Here is a 20176-nt window from a genome sequence, read left to right on the forward strand (position 1 = left end):
GTCTTTAAGCAGATGAAAGATCCCTTTGTGGCCATTAAGGCTACATGACTTATCTGTTCTAAAATGTACTTGTTCCACACCTTACCCAACCCAGGATCCTTCTCAGGGTATACCCCTATCAAGGCTATTTTATTGCATTGTGTTATAAACATGCATGTGTGTTCATACACACATCCAGCTCACCCCCTAGTCTGTGGGAAACAGAGATGAGAAGTCATATGCAGGTCATATGTATATCTACAACGTATTTTTGCTAAATTCAATACAGGATCCCTGGATGGGTACGTAGATTGGTCAACGAATGGATAAAGGAATAGATGGATGAGATAACATTGGAGAAATTAAGCAATGACAATAAGCAAGCCTGGAAACACTGGGTAGAACTGACAGGTGAGGAAGTAAAAGGAATTAAAGGAACTCTAAATGTTGATTCACTGCAGATGCGAACAAAGCAGGTCCCAGTTCTGTGGGCATTCGTCCTCCTGTGGAATCTCTCCATCTCCTCCTCCCAGACTGTTTACCCTGGAATCAAGGCAAGGATCACCCAGCGTGCACTAGACTATGGTGAGTTGGATGCATTCAGAAGTCAGGCTATAAATGCCCTAGATGTGGCCTGTGTTCCAAACCAGCAGTTGTGAACTGGGTCTGAGCTAAAAATCTCAGTGGGGTTACCTAACCCCTTATGAAAGTGTATCTGACACCCTGGGAAAAAAGTGTTGCCCACAAAATAGACATCCTGGTGGAAGGCATATTTAAACATACAGATATTCTCTCTCTCTTCTCCCCCATCCCCACCACATATATCAGGGCTCTAAATAATTCATTAGAAAGAGTATAGTGGCCTATGCCTTTAATCCCAGCACTCCAGACATAGAGGAAGGAGAATCTCTGTGGCTTTGAGGACGGCCTGGTCCACATAGCACCTTCTAGGCCAACCTGAGATACATAGGTAGACCCTGTCTCAAAGGGAGGAAACCTAGGATCCTCTAAATCATACACAAAATTCATTGTGGGCCAGTGGGCTTTATTCTTAAGAGGCTCCATCACATTTATCAGATGTTCAAAGGGATCTTAGACTGAGAGACCAGCAGTCACTGCTTTTAGAGGGTCTTTGCAAGGCTAGAAACAAAAACATTAGAATATGATTTTATTGGGGCTGGAGAGATGGCTCAGAGGTTAAGAGCACTGACTGCTCTTCCAGAGGTCCTGAGTTCAATTCCCAGCAACCACATGGTGGCTCACAACCACCGCAATTAGATCTGGTGCCCTCTTCTGACCTGCAAAGACACATGCAGGCAGAACACTGTATACATAATAAATAAAATAAATCTTAAAAAAAAAGAATTTTTTTTTTTTTTTTTTTTTTTTGGTTTTTCGAGACAGGGTTTCTCTGTGTAGCTTTGAGCCTTTCCTGGGACTCACTTGGTAGCCCAGGCTGGCCTCGAACTCACAGAGATCTGCCTGCCTCTGCCTCCCGAGCGCTGGGATTAAAGGCGTGCGCCAACACCGCCCGGCCAAGGTGAGCATGATTTTATCAGGCTCACCTGAGGTCAGGTGCAGAGGATCTTGGCTGCAAAGTCAAAATATATGCTGGGCTGTGATGGCTCGTGCCTTTAATCCCAGCACTAAGAGGCAGAGGCAGGTGGATCTCTTGAGTTTGAGGCCAGCCTGGTCTACAGAGTGAGTTCTGGGACAGCCAGGGCTACACAGTGAAACCCTATCATGAAAAACAAAACAAAAAGACATCAAAATATATAGGCCTATTTTTTCCTGTCATATTTTGCCTCAGATTAGCTGAATATAGATCGCCAGATCTCTGCCAATCCTTGTTAACAAGAGCAGCCAATCCAAGCACTATCAGTCTACCCAAGAAATCCCTACATCTAACCAAGATTGACTCTCATGTTATATCAGAAAAGAAATGAATGAAATAAAGGGAGGGGGAGGAAAGGAAGGGAGAGACGAGCTGATTTGGGCAACTCTTTCTCTTTTCCCCTGTAGCTCATGGGGCACAAAGAGTCTAAAATTGACCCGTTATGTATAACTGCTATGTAGCTGGAGTTTTCCTGCCTGGCCCACAGTCAGGGCAAATCTCTTTCACCTGCCAGTCCCACAGCCTCTCAGACCCGACCAAGTAAACACAGAGACTTATGTTGCTTACAAACTGTATGGCCATGGCAGGCTTCTTGCTAACTGTTCTTACAGCTTAAATTAATTCATTTCCATAAATCTATCCCTTGCCACATGGCTTGTGGCTTACCGGCATCTTCACAAGCTGTTTCTCATCGTGGCGGCTGGCAGTGTCTCTCTGACTCAGCCTTCCACTTCCCAGCTTTATTCTCCTCCTTGCCCCGCCTATACTTCCTGCCTAGCCAACGGCCAATCAGTGTTTTATTGATTAATTAGCAACACATTTGCCATACATCCCACAGCACTGCTATGTGGATATTATATATATAAACAGGCACTAGGGATATGAGTGCATATTCATGTGAATATCTAGTTCCTATATTGACATGTCTGTGTGTTTGGAAAGTGTATGTCAGAAATAGGTATCTTGTAAAAGTATTAAAGTGGTTTTTCCACCTTGTAAGTCATAGCACTTAATAGATCTGAGGTCACGTGCATGGCATAGGTATCATTTCTACCCTTTTGCTCAATGCATGGCCTTGGGCAGGAAGGTTGTCTCATCTGGAGAAGTAGTGATGAGTAGTTGGTCCCTACGTCTTAACTGGTAGGAGGACCAAACGAGCTCACCTGTGGAAATGCAGGAAGGAACCGTGGAGATGAGAAGGCACTGGAGTCAGAATCGTCCCAGCATCTACCATGCCAGGCTATGAATGTGCTTCACGGGCCTTATGTAGAAAGTATTCCAATATGAGCCGTTTCACAGAAAGGGACCCTGCAGTGTCAGGGGTCTCGTGGCAGCAGAGGGCTAAGGCAAGGCACAAATTCAGCTCTAGTTTTAGTCAGCTTCCCGTCACCACGACAAAACACCTGAATAAAACAACTTAAGGGAAGGTATGTTTGGTCCACAATTCCATAAACTACAGCCCTTAGTCCTGCTGCTTGATGATTAATTCCAGGCCTGGGGGAGGCAGAGTATCCTGGCAGGGATTGTGCAGCGTAAAGCAAAGTTGCTCATCTCAGGGCTGTTGAGGAGCAGAAAGAGAGGACATGGCCACAGACAACACATTCCCTTCACGGGCATTTCCTCGATGACTTACTCCCTCCACCTAGACCCTACCTCCTTAAATTCCCACCACTTCCCAATAACCCATTAAACTACGACTTCATCAATGGATTAACCCTTGGATGGAGTTAGATCCCTCATCATCCAGTTGCCTCTCATTGCCCCGCCCTGTAAACACTGCTGCACTGGGGCCACGCCTTCGCCACGGGAGCGTTGAAGAAATACTTTTCTCTTTTTTCTTTTTTATGTACATTTTTGTATTTTATTTTTTTAGTACTGGGATTGGAACCCGGGGCCTCATACATGCAACACAAGCATTCTACCAATTGATCTGTATCTCTAGCCCCTGGATATACTTTATAAAATGTTTCATTAGCATATGTTAACCATATGCAATTAATATGAAATCTCATGTTTCATTTTGACATTTTCATATACATATGCAGTGTATTTTGATTGTGTTCACCCCCTTGTTACCCTCCCTTCTTGCCCTCCTAATACCACTAAATCCCTTTCTTCTTCCTCCCTAGCCCCCTTTCGTGTGTGTGTGTGTGTGTGTGTGTGTGTGTGTGTGTGTGTGTGTGTGTGTTAGGGTTGGTCACAGAAGCATAGGCATCTTGTCAGCGACTACACCACAGATGGAAGTGTCTCCCCCCATCAGTCATTAACTGCATCAATCCTCAGGGAAGGATGGTGCCCTCTGAGCCCTCCCACTTCCACTGCAGGGTGTCAACAGGCGCATGTCTAATGTAGGCAATCACAGCTGCCGTGAGTTACTTCACACCCGGAAGTCAGAGCTCCACATCACATCTGGGGCCCTCCTCATTCATTCTTCCCCTCCACACCACATCTGGGGCCCTCCTCTTCCATTCTTCCCCTCCACACCACATCTGGGGCCCTCCTCTCCATTCTTCCCCTCCACACCACGTCTGGGGCCCTCCTCTCCATTCTTCCCCTCCACACAACATCTGGGACCCTCCTCTTCCATTCTTCCCCTTCTTTTGTGATGTTCCCTGAGCACTGGAGAGAGGTGATACAGATATCTCATTTATAGCTGGGCATTCAACAGTCTCTTATTCTCGGTACTTTGACTAGTTATGAGTCTGAAGTCACTACTTACCATTTTAAAAAGATTTTCTGACCAAGGCTGACAGCAGTACTAATCCATGTGAATAAACATAGCTGTTTAGAAGGTTATTTGATGGGCATGTCACGTCCATTTAGCAAAACAACTTTCCCAGCCATGGTTTTGATCAGGTTCACAGTATGACATGTGAACATCCCCTTGTAAACCAAGTAGGAAATCCAGTCAGAAAGAGGTTAGTTACCCCAGAACAGAGTTGCTACAATTGCACCAGTAGGCTAATCTTACCTGATCGGTTGGTATTGTTTCACACAGCGTTCACAGTAAGACTGGTGGAAATTCACCCTAGCAGCCTGTGAAGCACCTTCTGGCACTAGCCAACAGGGGGTTTCTCTATGGTTTCTCTGTGTCCTGACCAAAGCATGCAGTGTCTTCAGCAACAGGGTCTCACTGTCTAGTTCTGTGAGCACTTAAGAGCAGTAACAATAGTCTGTACGGTTTTGGAAAACTTGGGGACCTCCCCGACCAAAAATGGAGAAATATTTCCAAACAGGTAAGCTCTGCCTCACCCTGCAACGTATTGTCATATTTCTGTTCCTTGTGCCTCAAAGCCCTGCCTTGTGGTGGTATTGTGTTCCCCAAAATATTATGCACTCTAATAAACTTATCTGGGGTCAGAGAACAGAACAGCCACACTATTAAACATAGAGGTCAGGCAGTGGTAGCACACGCCTTTGATCCTATCACTTGGGAGGCAGAGATCCTTGTGGATCTCTGTGAGTTTAAAGCCACACTGGAAACAGCCAGGCATGGTGACTCACGCCTTTAATCCCAGGAAGTGATGGCAGAAAACAGAAAGGTATAAAAGGCGTGAAAACCAAGAACTAGCCAGTTAAGCTTTCAGGCTTTCAAGAAACAGTTCAGCTGAGATCCATTTGGATGAGGACTGGAAGGCTTCCAGTCTGAGGAAACAGGATCAGCTGAGGAACTGGAGAGATGAGGAAGCTGTGGCTTGTTCTGCTTCTCTGATCTTCCAGCATTCACCCCAATAACTGGCCCTGGGTTTGTTTTTATTAATAAGACCTTCTAAGATTTGTGCTACATTGCCTGATGACATTTACTGGCTGTGGGCACCCTGACTCACTCTGAGCCTAGGCTGCCTCATGTGTGAAGTGGGGGCATAGCCAATATCATTGAATTGTTTTGAGACCTGAAGGAGAGAACCTATGTAGAGAGGACAGTCTGGACACATACAGGCACTCCATACAAACTAACTATTACTGATTTAGCCTCACCAACTATACACCTCTATATTTTTATAGAATATAATTTGCTGTGCTCATTATTAGTAATATCTGCAGGGTGTGTCAAAGAGGAAATAGCCATAGTGGTACCCACCTCTCAGCCATGGTAGGAAATGAGCAAATTGCCGTGTCTGAAGCACTGGCAACAGGACCTAGCAAATATTAGTGACAGTCCTTCTCACATGTGTGAACAGATCCCTTCCTGGTCACTATCATTCCCATGTCACAGATGAGGGAAGGGAGTGAGTGACACAGAGGCTGAGTCACACAAGCTAATGAGTGACGGTGCCGGGCTCAAGCCTAAGCTCAATGCTACCTTTGGTTCTTATCTTCACTTCCTTCATACTCTGTCTCCATGACAACAGTATCCACATCATCTTATAGACTATGGTCTGTTCCTCCTCTCCCATGGGGATAGAACAACTGGAATAAACTTGAACACAAAGTAAAGGAGAAAGGCAAAGTTGCATTCATTTACTTTAAAGTTTTTATTACATTTATTAGTGTGTGTGTGTGTGTGTGTGTGTGTGTGTGTGTGTGTGTGGTCTATGTGCCATCATGTACATGAGAAGGCCAGAGGACAACTTGTTCACTCCTTATACTGTATGGATTCTGAGGATCAAACTCATATCAACAGCTTGGCAGCAAGCCTCTCTACCTGCTGAGCCATTTAGCCAGCCCTGGAAGTTACTTTTATCACGATCCCCCCCCCCACATACCACAAGCTCAGAGAAATGTGTCCTGGGATACTTCCATAAAAAGAAATTAGTGGGTTATTCCTGAACAAATCAGAAGCAGTGATTAGTCACTTCTTCTAAGTTTGGGGATCCTTTGGAGAATCTGATGTGACTCCTTTCCACTGAAAAATGAAACACAGTAAGCACACATCCACTCACTGTCTTTCAGTGGTTCCGTGGGTCCCTCAGCCTTGTGAACCCTTCCCTAAAACATCTGAGTTCAAATAATCTGGAAAGACAGAAGAACGAAAACAACTTTGTGAAACTGGCCGTAAGCTAGATTCTAGAGCCAAACTGCTTAGAATCTGGCTCATAGATCTCCAGAATCCATACTTTCTTAGGCAAAAATTAATCTTGTTCACATCTGCAGGATGTGCCTGGCGACAGCTGTAGCATCCTTTGAAGAATATCTTTCATTGTTTCCATGACAACCCTGGCCACATAATGAAAACTCCTCTTCATGTTAGCCCTGTGCTCTCCACCTCTCTGAGGACTAGAGTTTCCTTATGTGAAGCAGAGACAACAATACCCCCTTTGTAGGGGTGCTGTTTTCTTACCTAGCATCAGTTCTTACTCAATGCTTGCATCTGTAGGGTTAGGCATATTACGTCACTGTCATCTTCCTTGTGTAAACGGACACTTCCTGCTTCCCTCACAGGTGTTCAAGTTGGGATGAAGGTGATGGAGGACATGGCAAAGGAAATTGTCATCCCAGATTTGAAAGGTTCTGAGTCTCTCGAGTTTCTGAAGATTGACTACGTGAAGTACAACTTTTCAAAGTAAGAGAGGAGAGTGTGTTGCCTTACATCACAAGGGGCTTAAGACCAGTGGAGAAATCTATGATCCTGCTTCACCATCTAAGTTCTGACTTCTAGTCCCAAGTTAGCCTCATGATAGCCACTCAGGTTCCAAGGATCTGGTGTATACTTGGTGTAGCTGGAAGTGGGAAAGACACTGGGAAGGCCTCTTAGAAAGTCGGTGAATTTTCTCATTTGGTTTTGTCTGAGGCTCTAACCTAACCACATTCCATCTACACAACAATGGACAGAGCTTAGTCACAGTTCAGGGATGTTTAGGGAAGGGGGGATGGGGATTCAGATGGCAACTGGGATCCAGGAAGATCCCCAAGGGAAGGGGAGGATATGTGTGCCAAACTGGAGATCAATCTTAAAGGGCAGAGGAGAACCCGCTTTCCTAAGGAGTCATTGTGATTCATCATTTGCCCCATGCTTTTTCAGTTGCCTATCGCTCTAGCCCTTTGCAGTAATAATCACACAATAATGACAACATTATATAAAATCAGCAGATATCTTTGTTGCAAAGGAGATGGCACAGAGAAAGTCTCCTCACCTACAGAAAGCCAGCTGTTCAACATGTGTTTATTGGGCAGCTACCTCACACAGGACTTTGTTCTAGACACAGGAACATTACAGTGAATATAGGTGTAAGTCGTTGCCCTTGACATTCTGCGGGAGCGATTGGCATTACATTTATATTTGCAAAGACAACCATTTAGCTACGATGGTAATGACACAACAGAGAAGTACAGGGAGAGCTATCTAATAACAAATGCTAGTGAAGATGAGGGGAAATTGGCATTCTTGTGTTGCTGGCATAAGTAGTTAGAGCAATATAATTTTAATACTATGCTGTACAAACCGTAAACACTGATCATTCATGGATACTGAGCACTTGAAATGTGACTTATGTACCAGAGAAACTGCGTTTTTATTTACTTAGTTTTACTTTACTTTAAATAAAAAAGCTGACTCTTAGCCAACCACTGTGGTGCATGCTTATAATTCCAGGACTATATAACCAGGTGTGGTGGCACACACCTGTACTTCTAGCACTTGGGAGGTGGAGGCAGGAAGATCAGGAGTTCAAGATCACCTTAGCCAGGTGTCAAATTCAAGAGCAAAACTGATACACAAAAGACCAACGAATAAATGCATAGACAAGTTCAGCATTGCTGATTGTCTGGGGGAACACATATCAGTGCACACTGGGGACGGATTTTCCTACCTCAGTTAGCCGAGTCTAGAGACTTTCTAAGAGACATGCCCAGAGGTTTTCATCCCAGCTGATACTAGATCATATCAAATTGAAAATCAACATTAACCATCACAGTATACATCGTTTTTGACCCAGTAATTCCCCTTCTCAGTATCCTCCCTGGGAAAGTATAGTCCACAAGTAATGGGTACAAGGATGTTCCCTGTAATGTTGTTTATATAATGGAAACAGCCTAGAGAAGGATTTTGGTGTATTCTATAGCAGCTATAAAGAATAGACTAGCAAGGCGTGGTGGCACACACCTTTAATCCCAGCACTCAGAAGGCTAAAGCAGGTCTACACAGTGAGTTCCAGGACAGCCATGGCTACATAGAGAGACCCTGGCTTGGGGAGTGGAGGGAGGAATGGGTTAGACCGATAGGTGTCACATGAACATATCTCTAAAGCACTGCTGTTCTGAATCTCTGCTATTCTCTTCTCACAGTGGGACTCGGGGTGTATGGTAGACAGGAGGAGACAGTGAACAGGAAGGGAAACAGCAACTTCGTTCATCAGCTAGCACATGTATGTTCTAGACGTCCCAGTCTCAGTTCAGAGCAGCGCCTTTCTCCTGAGCAGCAATTAGGTGAGGATTATCTCATTTCCACGTCCTCTTCCCACCCTCCCTGTGGGTAGCACTTCTTTTTAAACCATTGACTGAAAGAGGAGAATCACCTTGTTCAAGGTTGTGTAACTAGTACCAACCTGGACTCCAGGTCAAGTGCTCATCGTACAATACATGGAGTGGCATGACCCAGTGATTAGGAGGAGTCTGAAGTCAGATTGCAGAGGATTCCAGATCTGGTTCTACCACTGACGTATGACTTCACAGGCTTTTCTTATCTTCTCATCTCTGAGCTGGAGCTTGCACATACTCCAGAATCCTACAGGGATCCTGGGAAGGCCAAGGTGAGCTGTGGTGTCCAGCAGTTTCCAAGAGGCCGGGCAGTTGGGAATCACCCGAATCACAATACTTTGCCATTGTGCATGTAGTCTCTATCTATCATCTCCGTGGATTACAGGCAAGCCCACTGCTTTACAGGTTCCTGGGACAACCTGTTTACAGCTCAGGGAATCTTACAGGAAGCCAACTCTTTTTAGCTCCATACAGGTGCACCCGGCCCCAGAAGGAGGAAGGCGTGTTTTGTTGTCCCAGTGAATGGAAGTGAGGAATACAGTTGGCACATGTATCAAATGCCTGACAGTGTGCACGGACAGTCCCTGAAAACACAGCTGTTTCATTAACACCTGATGTCCTCTCCTTTAAGAAACACTGAAACTAGTATTAGAAAAAAAAAAAAAAAAAAAGAAAGAAAGGAAAAAACCGTAGTGGCAGTGTTTGTAGATGTCATCCCCTTTAAGGAGTACTGTAACTGATATATATAAAACATAATGGCAGTGTTGTACTTACTTTGTTTTTAAAGAAACCCAAAGGGCTGAGGAGATGGCTCAGTGAACCAGAATACTTGCTACAAAAGCATGAGGCCTAATTCAGATCTCAAGCACCCACATAAAAAGCAGGCTGGGCTTTATAGACCTGTAACCTAGGGACTGCAGGCACCAGAGATGGGAGGACCACTTTGCTGGCCACCAGCCTACCTCCAAGTCTCCAGGGAACAAGATGGAGGGTGGCAGAACAGAACACCTGAGTCCTCCTCTGGCCTCGTGTGGACACACACATACACACACACACACACACACACACACACACACACACACATACCAAAAGGAAAAAGAAATTTGAGAAGTGGATTATTTGATGATTTACAAATTTAGTTCTGAACCTGATTGCCTCCTCCCTCAACTGCTTCTTGCTAAGTTAAGAGGACTCACGAGGCCACACCCAGACACCCCACTAGAGAGCCGGGAGACCCCTTCTTCTGCAGGATTTGCAATCTCAGGGTAGCTCCAGCTTCCAATTCTGCTTGCCTCAGCGATGCCCAGAAGTGTTGCCTTAATTTTCCTGTTTCCTATTTTACAGCATAAAAATCAACGCCTTTTCACTGCCAAATACCTCACTGGCCTTTGTGCCTGGGGTAGGAATTAGAGGACTGAGCAACCACGGCACTGCCAACATCAGCGCCAACTGGGAAGTCAGGGCTCCGTTTTTGTGAGTATCCCGCTGACGTCACCGCTGTTCTGGGGGAAACGCAGACAATTCGCTGCTGTGTTCAGTGCAGGCTTCTTTTCTTAGTATCCGTACTTTCTCAAGAGCATTACCTGGTGAGAGTTGACTCAGGAAACTCTTGCTTGGAAGGGAGGTAAAGGAAAGGCACCCTCCCATAGAAGCAGAGCAACCGAGCATTCTAGATTCCCTAAGAGCTGAGCTGGGCATGGTGGTGCACTCCTTTAATTCTAGCACTAGGGAGGCAGAACCAGGAAGATCTCCATGAGTTTGAGGACAGCCTGGTCTAGAGTGAGGATAGCCAGAACTACACAGTGAGACTCTGTCTCAAAAATCACCAAAAAAAGAAAGAAAGAAAGAAAGAAAGAAAGGAAGGAAGGAAGAAAGGAAGAAAGAAAGGAAGGGAGAAGGAAAGAAAGAAAGAAAGAAAGAAAGAAAGAAAGAAAGAAAGAAAGAAAGAAAGAGGAAGAAAGAGAAAGAAGGAAGAAAGGAAAGAAGAAAGAAAAGAAAATAAATCCTAAGAGCTAGAGGCCCAGCTGGGAGAGAAATTCCCATATCTTCCACATTTTAGGTCCACTAACCCGAACCAGATGTTTAGTGCATTTCTCCATGTACAGGGTCGGAGCTTCCTGTCTCATACAGAGGTTGGAGGATGGTAGTTAGCTTGAGCCCCACTCTTCCCCAGTCAAAAGGTCTCTGTACCCTCAAAGAGGAGAAAATAAGGTTGAAGCCGGGGGTGCTGGTTCAATGTAATTCAAATACTTCGAGAGGCTGCGGCCAGAAGACTGGCTAGTTGAAGGCCAGCTTGGGCTACATAGAGAGTTCTTGACCATCTGGGTTACAGAATGAGATCATGTGTGAGAGAGTAGAAAAAGAAAGAAAGAAAGGAGAGGAGGAAGGGGAGGAAGGAAAGAAGAACAGAAAGAAAGGAGCTGGGTTGGAGAGAGTGCTCAGTGGTTAAGAGCACTGGCTGCTCTTGCAGAGGACCCGAGTTCAGTTCCCAGCATCCACACAGTGGCTCACAACTGCCTGTAACTGCAATTCCATGGACTCTGGTGTCTCTTAGGCTCCTGCATGCACATGGTTGGAATAAATAAATAAAAAGAAAAGAAGAGAAAGGAAGGAGAAGGGAAGGAGAAGGGAAGGAGGGAGAAAGAAAAGTTGGACTCAGGGTATACCTACAAACCAGCAAACCAACTTCTATGGACAAGTCACTGGCCCAGTGTAATGGTTAGGTCTGTCTGGGTTGACACTTCAGAATAACACATCCAACCACTCACTAGGCTATTCTACAACCATTTATTGTCTAGGTATCATTTTCCCAGTCTAATAGATTGCAGACAAACAGCATGTTCCTCCATAAACAACATGGGTTCACATACTTCCTCACTTCCTTGATGATTTAGCAGCCATGTGTTGGGGAATTATTCTGTGTAGGGCCTTGTGCAAAGTCTTGAGTAACACACGTTCCACCACCTCAAGGCCATATATGGTCTAAGGATAATTTCCCCATGTCCACCCCTCCCAGATGTTTACCTGGTGTTCCCTCTCAGGATGAATAGTGTGTAAACGGTGCTCGCCTTTGCAGGCACGTCCAGCACCGGAGCACTGGGCTGGCATAAGCAGTGTCCCACAGCTGTGCATTTACAGACTCACTTCATTTGGTCAGTAAGCAGTGCTCCTGAGTCTGCTGTAGGTATTGGGAACTCTGATACGAGCATGACCAAGTCCCTGTCCCCAAAGAGCTTAGGAGACCCCTCTCCATGTGTGGCCCAGACTCGGGCAACCTTTCCCTTTCTCTCCGAACAGCCAAGATTCGGGAGCTGCTGATCTATTTCTCTCTGGAATCTACTTTACTGGCATCATTGTCTTCACCCGTAATAACTTCGGTCACCCGGCCCTGGAACTCCAAGACTGTCATGCCCAAGTGAGCCATGCCCGAGTCTCATTTTCTGGAGGCCTCAGGTGAGTGACAGCAGCCTGGTGGAGCCTCGGGCTGCCGCTCGGAGAAGTTTCCCACTGGTGTCTCGTGGTCCCTGGTAAGCTCCCTTTCTCATTTTTCCTAGTGTCCTGTATAACTCCTTTGCCGAGCCCATGGAGAAACCCATTTTGAGGAATTTAAATGAAATGGTGAGTCTTCAGAAGTTAGACAACCACTGTCAAAGGGTATCAGCAGGCCTATCATACTTTAATAATTTTTATCATAAACATTTATTGAGCACCAACTGTATGCTAAGCACCATGCAAGACACTTTAATTCATACTATTCATGCAGTTTAATAGTTTCTTGTGGTTTAAGCACTGTGGCAGGAGACACAGATGAACAAAACTACATCCCCTCTCTTGAGTTTCCCACCACAGGATGGACAAGCATTTTGTTCTTAATGCAGACGCAGCTAGAGTGGGGACTACTGAGAACAAAAGAAACAGATATTAGTTAATTGAGAAAAAAAAGAAAGAAAAGAAAAACCTCAGACTTGTGAAACTGAACCAGGGCTGGAATACGTGGTCACATGATGATGAAACTGAGCTGACAGAGTTTAGAGGACAGGAATATCTCCTGGGAGACATGTTTATTTAGGGAACTGAGGCTTGAAATAGAGGTAAGATGTGGGCAGGTGAGGGATGGGCAGGTGATGACAGGAATTTCCAAGAAACACACTAACAATGCTCTTAGGAGGTGGAGATGGGAGGATCAGAAGTTGAAGGCTATTTACAGCTACATAGCAAGTTTGAAGCTAGCCTGAGCTACATGTGATCTTGTACAGGTACAAGATCATACAGTCTGAGCTAAGCAGAAGTCTACAGATTATTTCATTTTCTTGTCACAACTTGATGAGGTAGATGGAATAATCACCCCCATGCTGCAGATGATGAAACTGATGTCAGACAGTGAAAGTAAATTGCCAGTGGTTTCCACTCCAGGGGCCTGGCTGCCTAGCCTCTGCTAAAACCACCATGCTGCATGAACATCGATGAGCACGTAGCTGACACATCAGTGCTTGTAACTTAGTAGTTTCTCTCCTCAATCTACTGTGCTGGCATTCACCTCCTTCAGAAAGGTAGAAACAGGACTGGGGATGTCTCTCAGGAGGTAAAGAGCTTGCCTAGCATGCATGAAGTCCTGGGCTTGATCTATAGCACCACATAAACTGGATGTGCTGAGGCATACTTGTAATCACAGCTCCTGGAAGGTGGAGGAGGCCATAGTATCATAAGTTCAAGGTCATCTTAGACTACATTAAAAAGATCCAAATGTCAACATGGGCCACATGAGACCATGTCTCAAGGAAAGGAGAGGGAGAGGGGCAACAGAGTTCTAAGTGGATCTCTAATCTCATGGTCTCTCCAGTTAGCCTGGGTGACAGTGAAGGTTCCTCTCATGGTCTCTCCAATTAGCCCAGCGAAAGTGAAGGTTCCAACTGAAGCCACTGCGGGGAGGACTTAGAGCTGCTGACGCAATGGGAGCTGGTGGCACCCAGGCAGGAAAGACACAGCTGCTTTCACAGCAGGTTCCTCAGGTGTGACACCAACACCACGGACAGAGCACATGCCTTGACATGTCCTAAGAGAAAAGCCAAGCTCTTTCATGGGGCTAGTTGGGTGTGGTTTCAGTTGCTATGAAGCTCAGCCAGCACTTAATGAATGACACACTGCCCATACCTGCAAAGGCTGAAGGCCAAGAGCACTAGCTAACTTAAAGAAGCATCGTCAGGGCCACAGGGATCCTGTCTCCTAAGCAGAAGGCTTTTTCAATATGGTAACAATTTTTCAAAAATTCTTTTGGTCCAGCTCTGTCCCATTGTCATCGATCAAGTGGAGGCGTTCAATGTCAACATCAGCGCACTGGAGGGTGAGTCTTGGAACTGCCTTCTGGATAGTTCTCTACCCAGCTTCAAACTTTACCCAGGTCTTTTTTTCTAGGCAATAAAGTGCCCATTCATCACTCTGCTTTCCTTCTGCCTAAAAATTAAAATCCCAGGACGCCGTATAGGACAAGCCCTATGCATAGCACGTGTATTCCTTGGCTACTAACCAACTTTGTTACTGCAGCAGAAGATGGTTCTCAGGGATAAGTGTGCAGAAGAACCCTCCCTGGCTCTAATCCAAGCTTTGGCACTAAATCTATCGTCTTGACCAGGTTATCTGCCTAGCCTTCTCTAACCCCTTCAGGCGCTGCCTTCAGTATGAAGCAAGCTCACACATGAGGACTCGTTCTGTCTCCACCTCTCTCTTACCTTTCCTCCTCAAACAATCAAGCTGCCTCCGTTTCCCCTCTCACTCCTTGGCTTTGCTCACACTGCCCACTCTCCTGAGAAGAGCGCCCTCTCTCCCTTCATTTATTCCTTTAACAGACCTCTACTGAGCAACCGTTTCTACACCCGTACTTTGCTGGTCCCCACAGACTTTCTATCCCCCACCTTCTCCTGTCCTTTTCATTTCTCTTTTTGTTAGAGACTCAGCTTATGAGGCCCTCTCTTCCACAGCCCACAGCAACACCTCTTCTTGCATGATACTTTACACGGCTCTCTTTGCATCCCTTGTCTCTCTTTGCATCCCTTCGTCTCTCTTTGCATCCCTTGTCTCTCTTTGCATCCCTTGTCTCTCTTTGCATCCCTTGTCTCTCTTTGCATCCCTTGTCTCTCTTTGCATCCCTTGTCTCTCTTTGCATCACTTCATCTCTCTTTGCATCCCTTCATCTCTCTTTGCATCCCTTCGTCTCTCTTTGCATCCCTTGTCTCTCTTTGCATCCCTTCGTCTCTCTTTGCATCCCTTCATCTCATCTGCTTGCTGATGGTGTGCAGAGCACTTAGAATCACCTGGGCCCTGGTGCTAGAGATGCACAAAGCCTAGGAGGCAGACTCCAACCTTCATGGGACAACCGGAAGGGAGCAGTAAACAAGCAGGTGAAACCTGTATTTGGGAAATTGTGACTGATAAGAAGAAACAAGGGAGGGGCTGAAGAAGAGTTTCTGTTTCAGACAGGGTGACTAGGAAAGGCACCACTGAGCTGAAGGGACTGGGGATGGGCTATTCCCAACCTGGATTGCCTTGGTCGGTTTCTGCGACTGTGATAGAGTACCAGAAGCTGGATGGATTATAAACAACAGAAGGGTGCCTGTCTGATGGTCTTGGAAGCTGAAAAGTCCAAGGTCAAGGAGTTACATCTGGTGAGGGTTTCCACGATGAGTCACAACATGGCAGAGGGCAAGTGAGTGTACACGAGACAGAGAAGAAATCAAGCCAAATTTGTAACCCACTCACTCCGAGAGTTGCGGACTATTCCAGAGGGCATTGCTCCATGGCCCAGTTACCTAGCAAAGTCCCACTCGCCAATACCCATTATATTGGTAATTAAATTTAAGTGTGAGTTTTAGAGGGACGTTCAAACCATAGCATGCATGCAGAACAGTCCGGTACAATAGATCACATGTTCAGAGGCCCTGAGGTAGGCATGAGCTGAGTGCGTTAGAGGGACTATAAGACCACACTAGGACTAGAGGGAGGGCATGGTTGAGAGGAGTGTGAGAACTGAGTTTGGGTGGGGGAGGGGTGGCTAGACCTGTCAGGGATCTGGAACACTGCAAAGTCTATCTCTTAGTCTGAGACAGTTACTCTGGTGTTCAAGATAATAATAGCTGGGAAGGAGGAGGGAGGCGGCAGCAGAAAGACCATTTAACAGAGTAGAACAATGGCCCATACAAGCAAGGGCCGCAGCCAGCCTCAGGCGGAGTGACAGAGAGGGAAGACATGTTCCTATATTCTACACATACCTTGCAGGTAGACAGCAGTAATTACGAGCAGGTCAAATGTGGGTTATGGAAGTATTCAGGAGGGACCTCAGGTTTTCACCCTGAGCCGGCCAGATCAGCTTCAGGGGAGTTCTTACTCTACTGGATTTTGATTTCCTGGCCATGTGTCTGTCCCCTCCTCTGTACTCAGATTCCTGGGGTCAGGAGCTTTGCTCTACATCAGGTGCAGGGCCTGGCTGACAGGCCAATACATCCTGAATTGATGAAGGGATAAAAGGAAAGAGACAGTGGGACAGAGGACGGATGTGTGGATACAGATGGAAAGGAAGTGAGCAGATCGGAAGGAAGGAAGCAGAGGATGAGCCCCATGTGCTGTGTACCTTGAGCTAGTGTCTTCCTCTCCAAGCCTCCCTGCCTTCACTGTGAGGAATCCCTGTCCTGATCCCCTCACAGAGGATGATGGGATCTATTTAGACTGGGCACTTTAAGGACATTTCAAAAGCTATAGTGAGGGCTGGAGACATGGCACAGGGACTAAGAGCACTGGTTGCTCTTGCAGAGGACTAGGTTTAGTTCTCAGTATCTACATCTTGTGGCACATAGCCACCTGTAAGTCTGGTTCTTGGAGTTCTGATGCCCTCTTCCGGCCATCATGTGCACCTGCACACCTGTGGTGCACATAGAGACAAGCAGGCTCTCATACACCTAAGAATAAATTTTAAAAATGTAAAGGCATAGTGACGTAGGATGACACTATGTTCTTACTAACGTAGCAGGCCACTTCACCTCCTCCTGCTTCTCATCCCCATCTATGACAATGATATGAAAAAAGGTATTCTTCCATGATATTCAGTTGATCCTTGGGTACCTTCCTCTAGAACCTGGAAGAAGTCTCCAGACTACAGACTACAGAGTAGCCAGCAAAACAGCTCTCCCAAGCCAAGTCAGAGCCTAAGTGTTCACTGACACCATCTCGGGCATGGAAGTCTTTCCTCCCAGAGACCCTGCTCACTGTTGTCCCACCTCCCTTTTGCCTTTGGCTTTGTTCTGAAAATGCAAACACAAAAATTTCATTCAATTAACAGCACCATGTGTAAGAAATTCCATGGCCTCTCTAACTCAATGAGCGACTCCTTTGTCATAATATCTCCTTTTAAATAAATTCTATCCTAACACTCAAGGGGCTGATGAAGGAGGGTTATGAATCTGGGGCCAGTCTGGGCTACACAGGAGTCCCAGGCTAGCCTGGGCTACAAGAGAAACAAACTTTTTCTACCACAATAGTGATGCATGCTTATTGTTTCTACAGAAAGTGAAATTCTAACTACATAGAATCTCTCATACTGAAGTTGGAAGCCTCTCAATCTGATAGTATGATTTAATATTGATAAGGATCTTTGTGTTAATTTCTTCTTTATTTCATTTTTCCCTTTATTGGAAATAGATTATTTTCTCATATATTGTATCCTAATTATAGTTTCCCCTCCTTCTACTCCTCCCAGTTCCTCCCCACTTCCCATCCCCTCTGGATCTACCCCCTTTCTGTCTCTCATTAGTAAGAAACTGATAACAACAAAACATGACAAAATATAATAAGGTGAAGCAAAAGCCATCCTATTGAAGTTGGACAAGAAAACCCAACAGAAGGAAAAGAGTCCTAAGAACAGGCACAAGAGTCAAACATCCACAGAGACACATTCATTCTCACATTCAGGAGACCCATAAAAACACTAAGCTGAAAGCTATAGTATGTACCCAGAGGACCTGACGCAGACCCATGTAGGCCCTGTGCTTCTGCTTCTGTCTCTGTGAGCTCATATGCACCTTGCTTAGTTGATTCAGAGGGCCTTGTTCTCCTGACTCCCTCTGGCTCTTACACTCTTTGTGCCTTCTCTTCCACAGGGCTCCCTGATGGAGACATCCCATTTAGACTCTTTCTCTATATAGTCTGACTGTGGATCTCTGCATCTGTTCCCATCTTCTGCCAGAGGAAGCCTCTCTGATGATGACTGGATAAGGCCCTGATCTATGAGTACAGCAGAATATCATTAGGAGTCATTTTATTGATGCAATTTTTTTTAGACCACTAGTATTTGGTTTTACCCTAGGTCTCTGGGCTATCTACTTTCTTGTTCTTGTTTACTCAAACAATGTCAGGTATGGATTTCAACTCCTTGAGTGGACTGTAAGACAAATCAGACATTGGTTGGTTAGTCCCATAATTTCTATGCCAACATTGTGCTAGCATATTTTGCAAGCAGGACAAATTGTAGATCAAAGGTTTTGTGGCTGGGTTGGTGTTTATGTTTCTCTTTTGGTAGTGTGCAGAATACCTTCCCACACCATAACTAGAATGTAGAGGTAAAGGATCCTTGTAGACATCAGCTCGATTTCTCCATGTTCAATGAGTTGTCTGGGTGTTGTCCTTGGCAATGGGGCCAGTCTGTCTGTTCTCAGAAAACAATCCACCATTGTCTTTGGAATAGCCTGGGTTGTTTGGGGATTTCTATGGGACACCCTTGGCCAACAACTCAATTGAATGTAACCCAGTCCTGTTTTGGGATATTTGATTACAGTGTGTGAAAATGTCTCTGTTTTACCTCACCTGCCTAAGTCACCTTTTGATTGGATTAATAAAGAACTGAATGGCCAATAGCTAGGCAGGAGATGATAGGCTGGACTTCCAGGGAGAGAGAGAAACTGGGAGAAGAATCAGAAAGGCAGAGATTCACCAACCAGATGCAAAAGTAGGATGTACTGTACTAAGGAGAGGTAATGAGCCACATGACAGAATGTAGATTAATATAAACATGTTAATTTAAGTTTTAAGAGCTAGTTGGGAACAAGCCTAAGCTAAGGACAAGCTTTCATACTTAATAAGAAGTCTATGTGTCATTGTTTGGGAACTGGCAGTCCAAAGAAAGACCTGTTACATTGACGGATTACATTTGGCTACTTCCTGTCAAGTGGTTGCTGGCTCTGCCTCCTGACCCAAGGCTGATTTTATTAACGCAGTCTGGGTTTCAGTGGGGCAGGGAGGGCGGCAGCTGCTGGTGTTCTGGTGCTGCACTAGGGATAAACTGGGAGACTGGATTTGTAGGGAAGGAGGAAGCAGTGAGGGTCTCCTCTTGGCTCACCTGTTTCCGTGGCCTGCGCAGTAGGTGTGTTCCCAGTGAATGCCTGCTGGTGTTGGAGGCTGGGATGAGCTGGGGGAAGGAAAACTGGGAGGTGGGGAGATCTTTGTGATCCCTTGGGGATGGGGTTAGACAGGAAAGGGAGACCGCAGCAGGTGTTCTGCTACAGGGTTAGGGATGAGACTGGGGGATTGGATCTGGGGGAACAAAGGGAAAGATACGGGTCTGCCTTCAGCCTGTTAATTTCTTATTAAAAATAGAAGCACTGGGCCTGTGAGATGACTCAAGGGGTGTAGTTGCCTACCACCCCACTGACAGCCTGAGTTCAATCCTTGGGACCCACACAGTGGAAGGAGAGTCAATTCTTACAACTTGTCCTCTGACCACCACACACATTTGTACGCACACAATAAATAAATAACTAGATTGATTGATCAATTAATTAATGTAAAATTTTTAAATAGAACCACATGGGCCACTGAAGTGGCTAGGTGGGAAAGGTGCTTACCACACAAGCCTCACAGCCTGAGTTCAATCCCTAAACCCATATAAAGGTGGACAGAGAGAACCCAAAAGTTGTTCTCTGACCTCCACACATGTGCTGTAATATGTGTGCACCCACAGTCACACATGTGACATACACGAACAAAATAATAATCAAGTTTTAAGCATTAAAAAAAAAAAGATCACACATGCATTGTGTGTGTTTTATGGACACACGCATAAAAAGGCTTGCCAAAATGTTACTAATGTTTCTCTGATAGTTGAGAAAAATATTTGCTTTTTTCTTT

The 20176-nt window shown here is 45.5% G+C and overlaps 1 protein-coding gene across 1 annotated transcript in view; it reads left to right on the forward strand.

Moving 5' to 3' along the window:
* Nucleotides 1-440: 440 nt before the first annotated feature.
* Bpifc (BPI fold containing family C) overlaps nucleotides 441-20176 on the forward strand; it is a 45529-nt gene continuing 25793 nt past the window's right edge. The window contains exons 1-6 of the mRNA XM_059245604.1: nucleotides 441-564; nucleotides 6977-7097; nucleotides 10355-10483; nucleotides 12308-12463; nucleotides 12565-12628; nucleotides 14291-14351. Of these exons, the coding sequence (XP_059101587.1) occupies nucleotides 441-564; nucleotides 6977-7097; nucleotides 10355-10483; nucleotides 12308-12463; nucleotides 12565-12628; nucleotides 14291-14351 (655 nt within the window). The remainder of the gene's footprint in view (nucleotides 565-6976; nucleotides 7098-10354; nucleotides 10484-12307; nucleotides 12464-12564; nucleotides 12629-14290; nucleotides 14352-20176) is intronic.

Source organism: Peromyscus eremicus, chromosome 18 (genome assembly GCF_949786415.1).
Source record: "Peromyscus eremicus chromosome 18, PerEre_H2_v1, whole genome shotgun sequence".
Lineage (NCBI taxonomy): Eukaryota > Metazoa > Chordata > Mammalia > Rodentia > Cricetidae > Peromyscus > Peromyscus eremicus.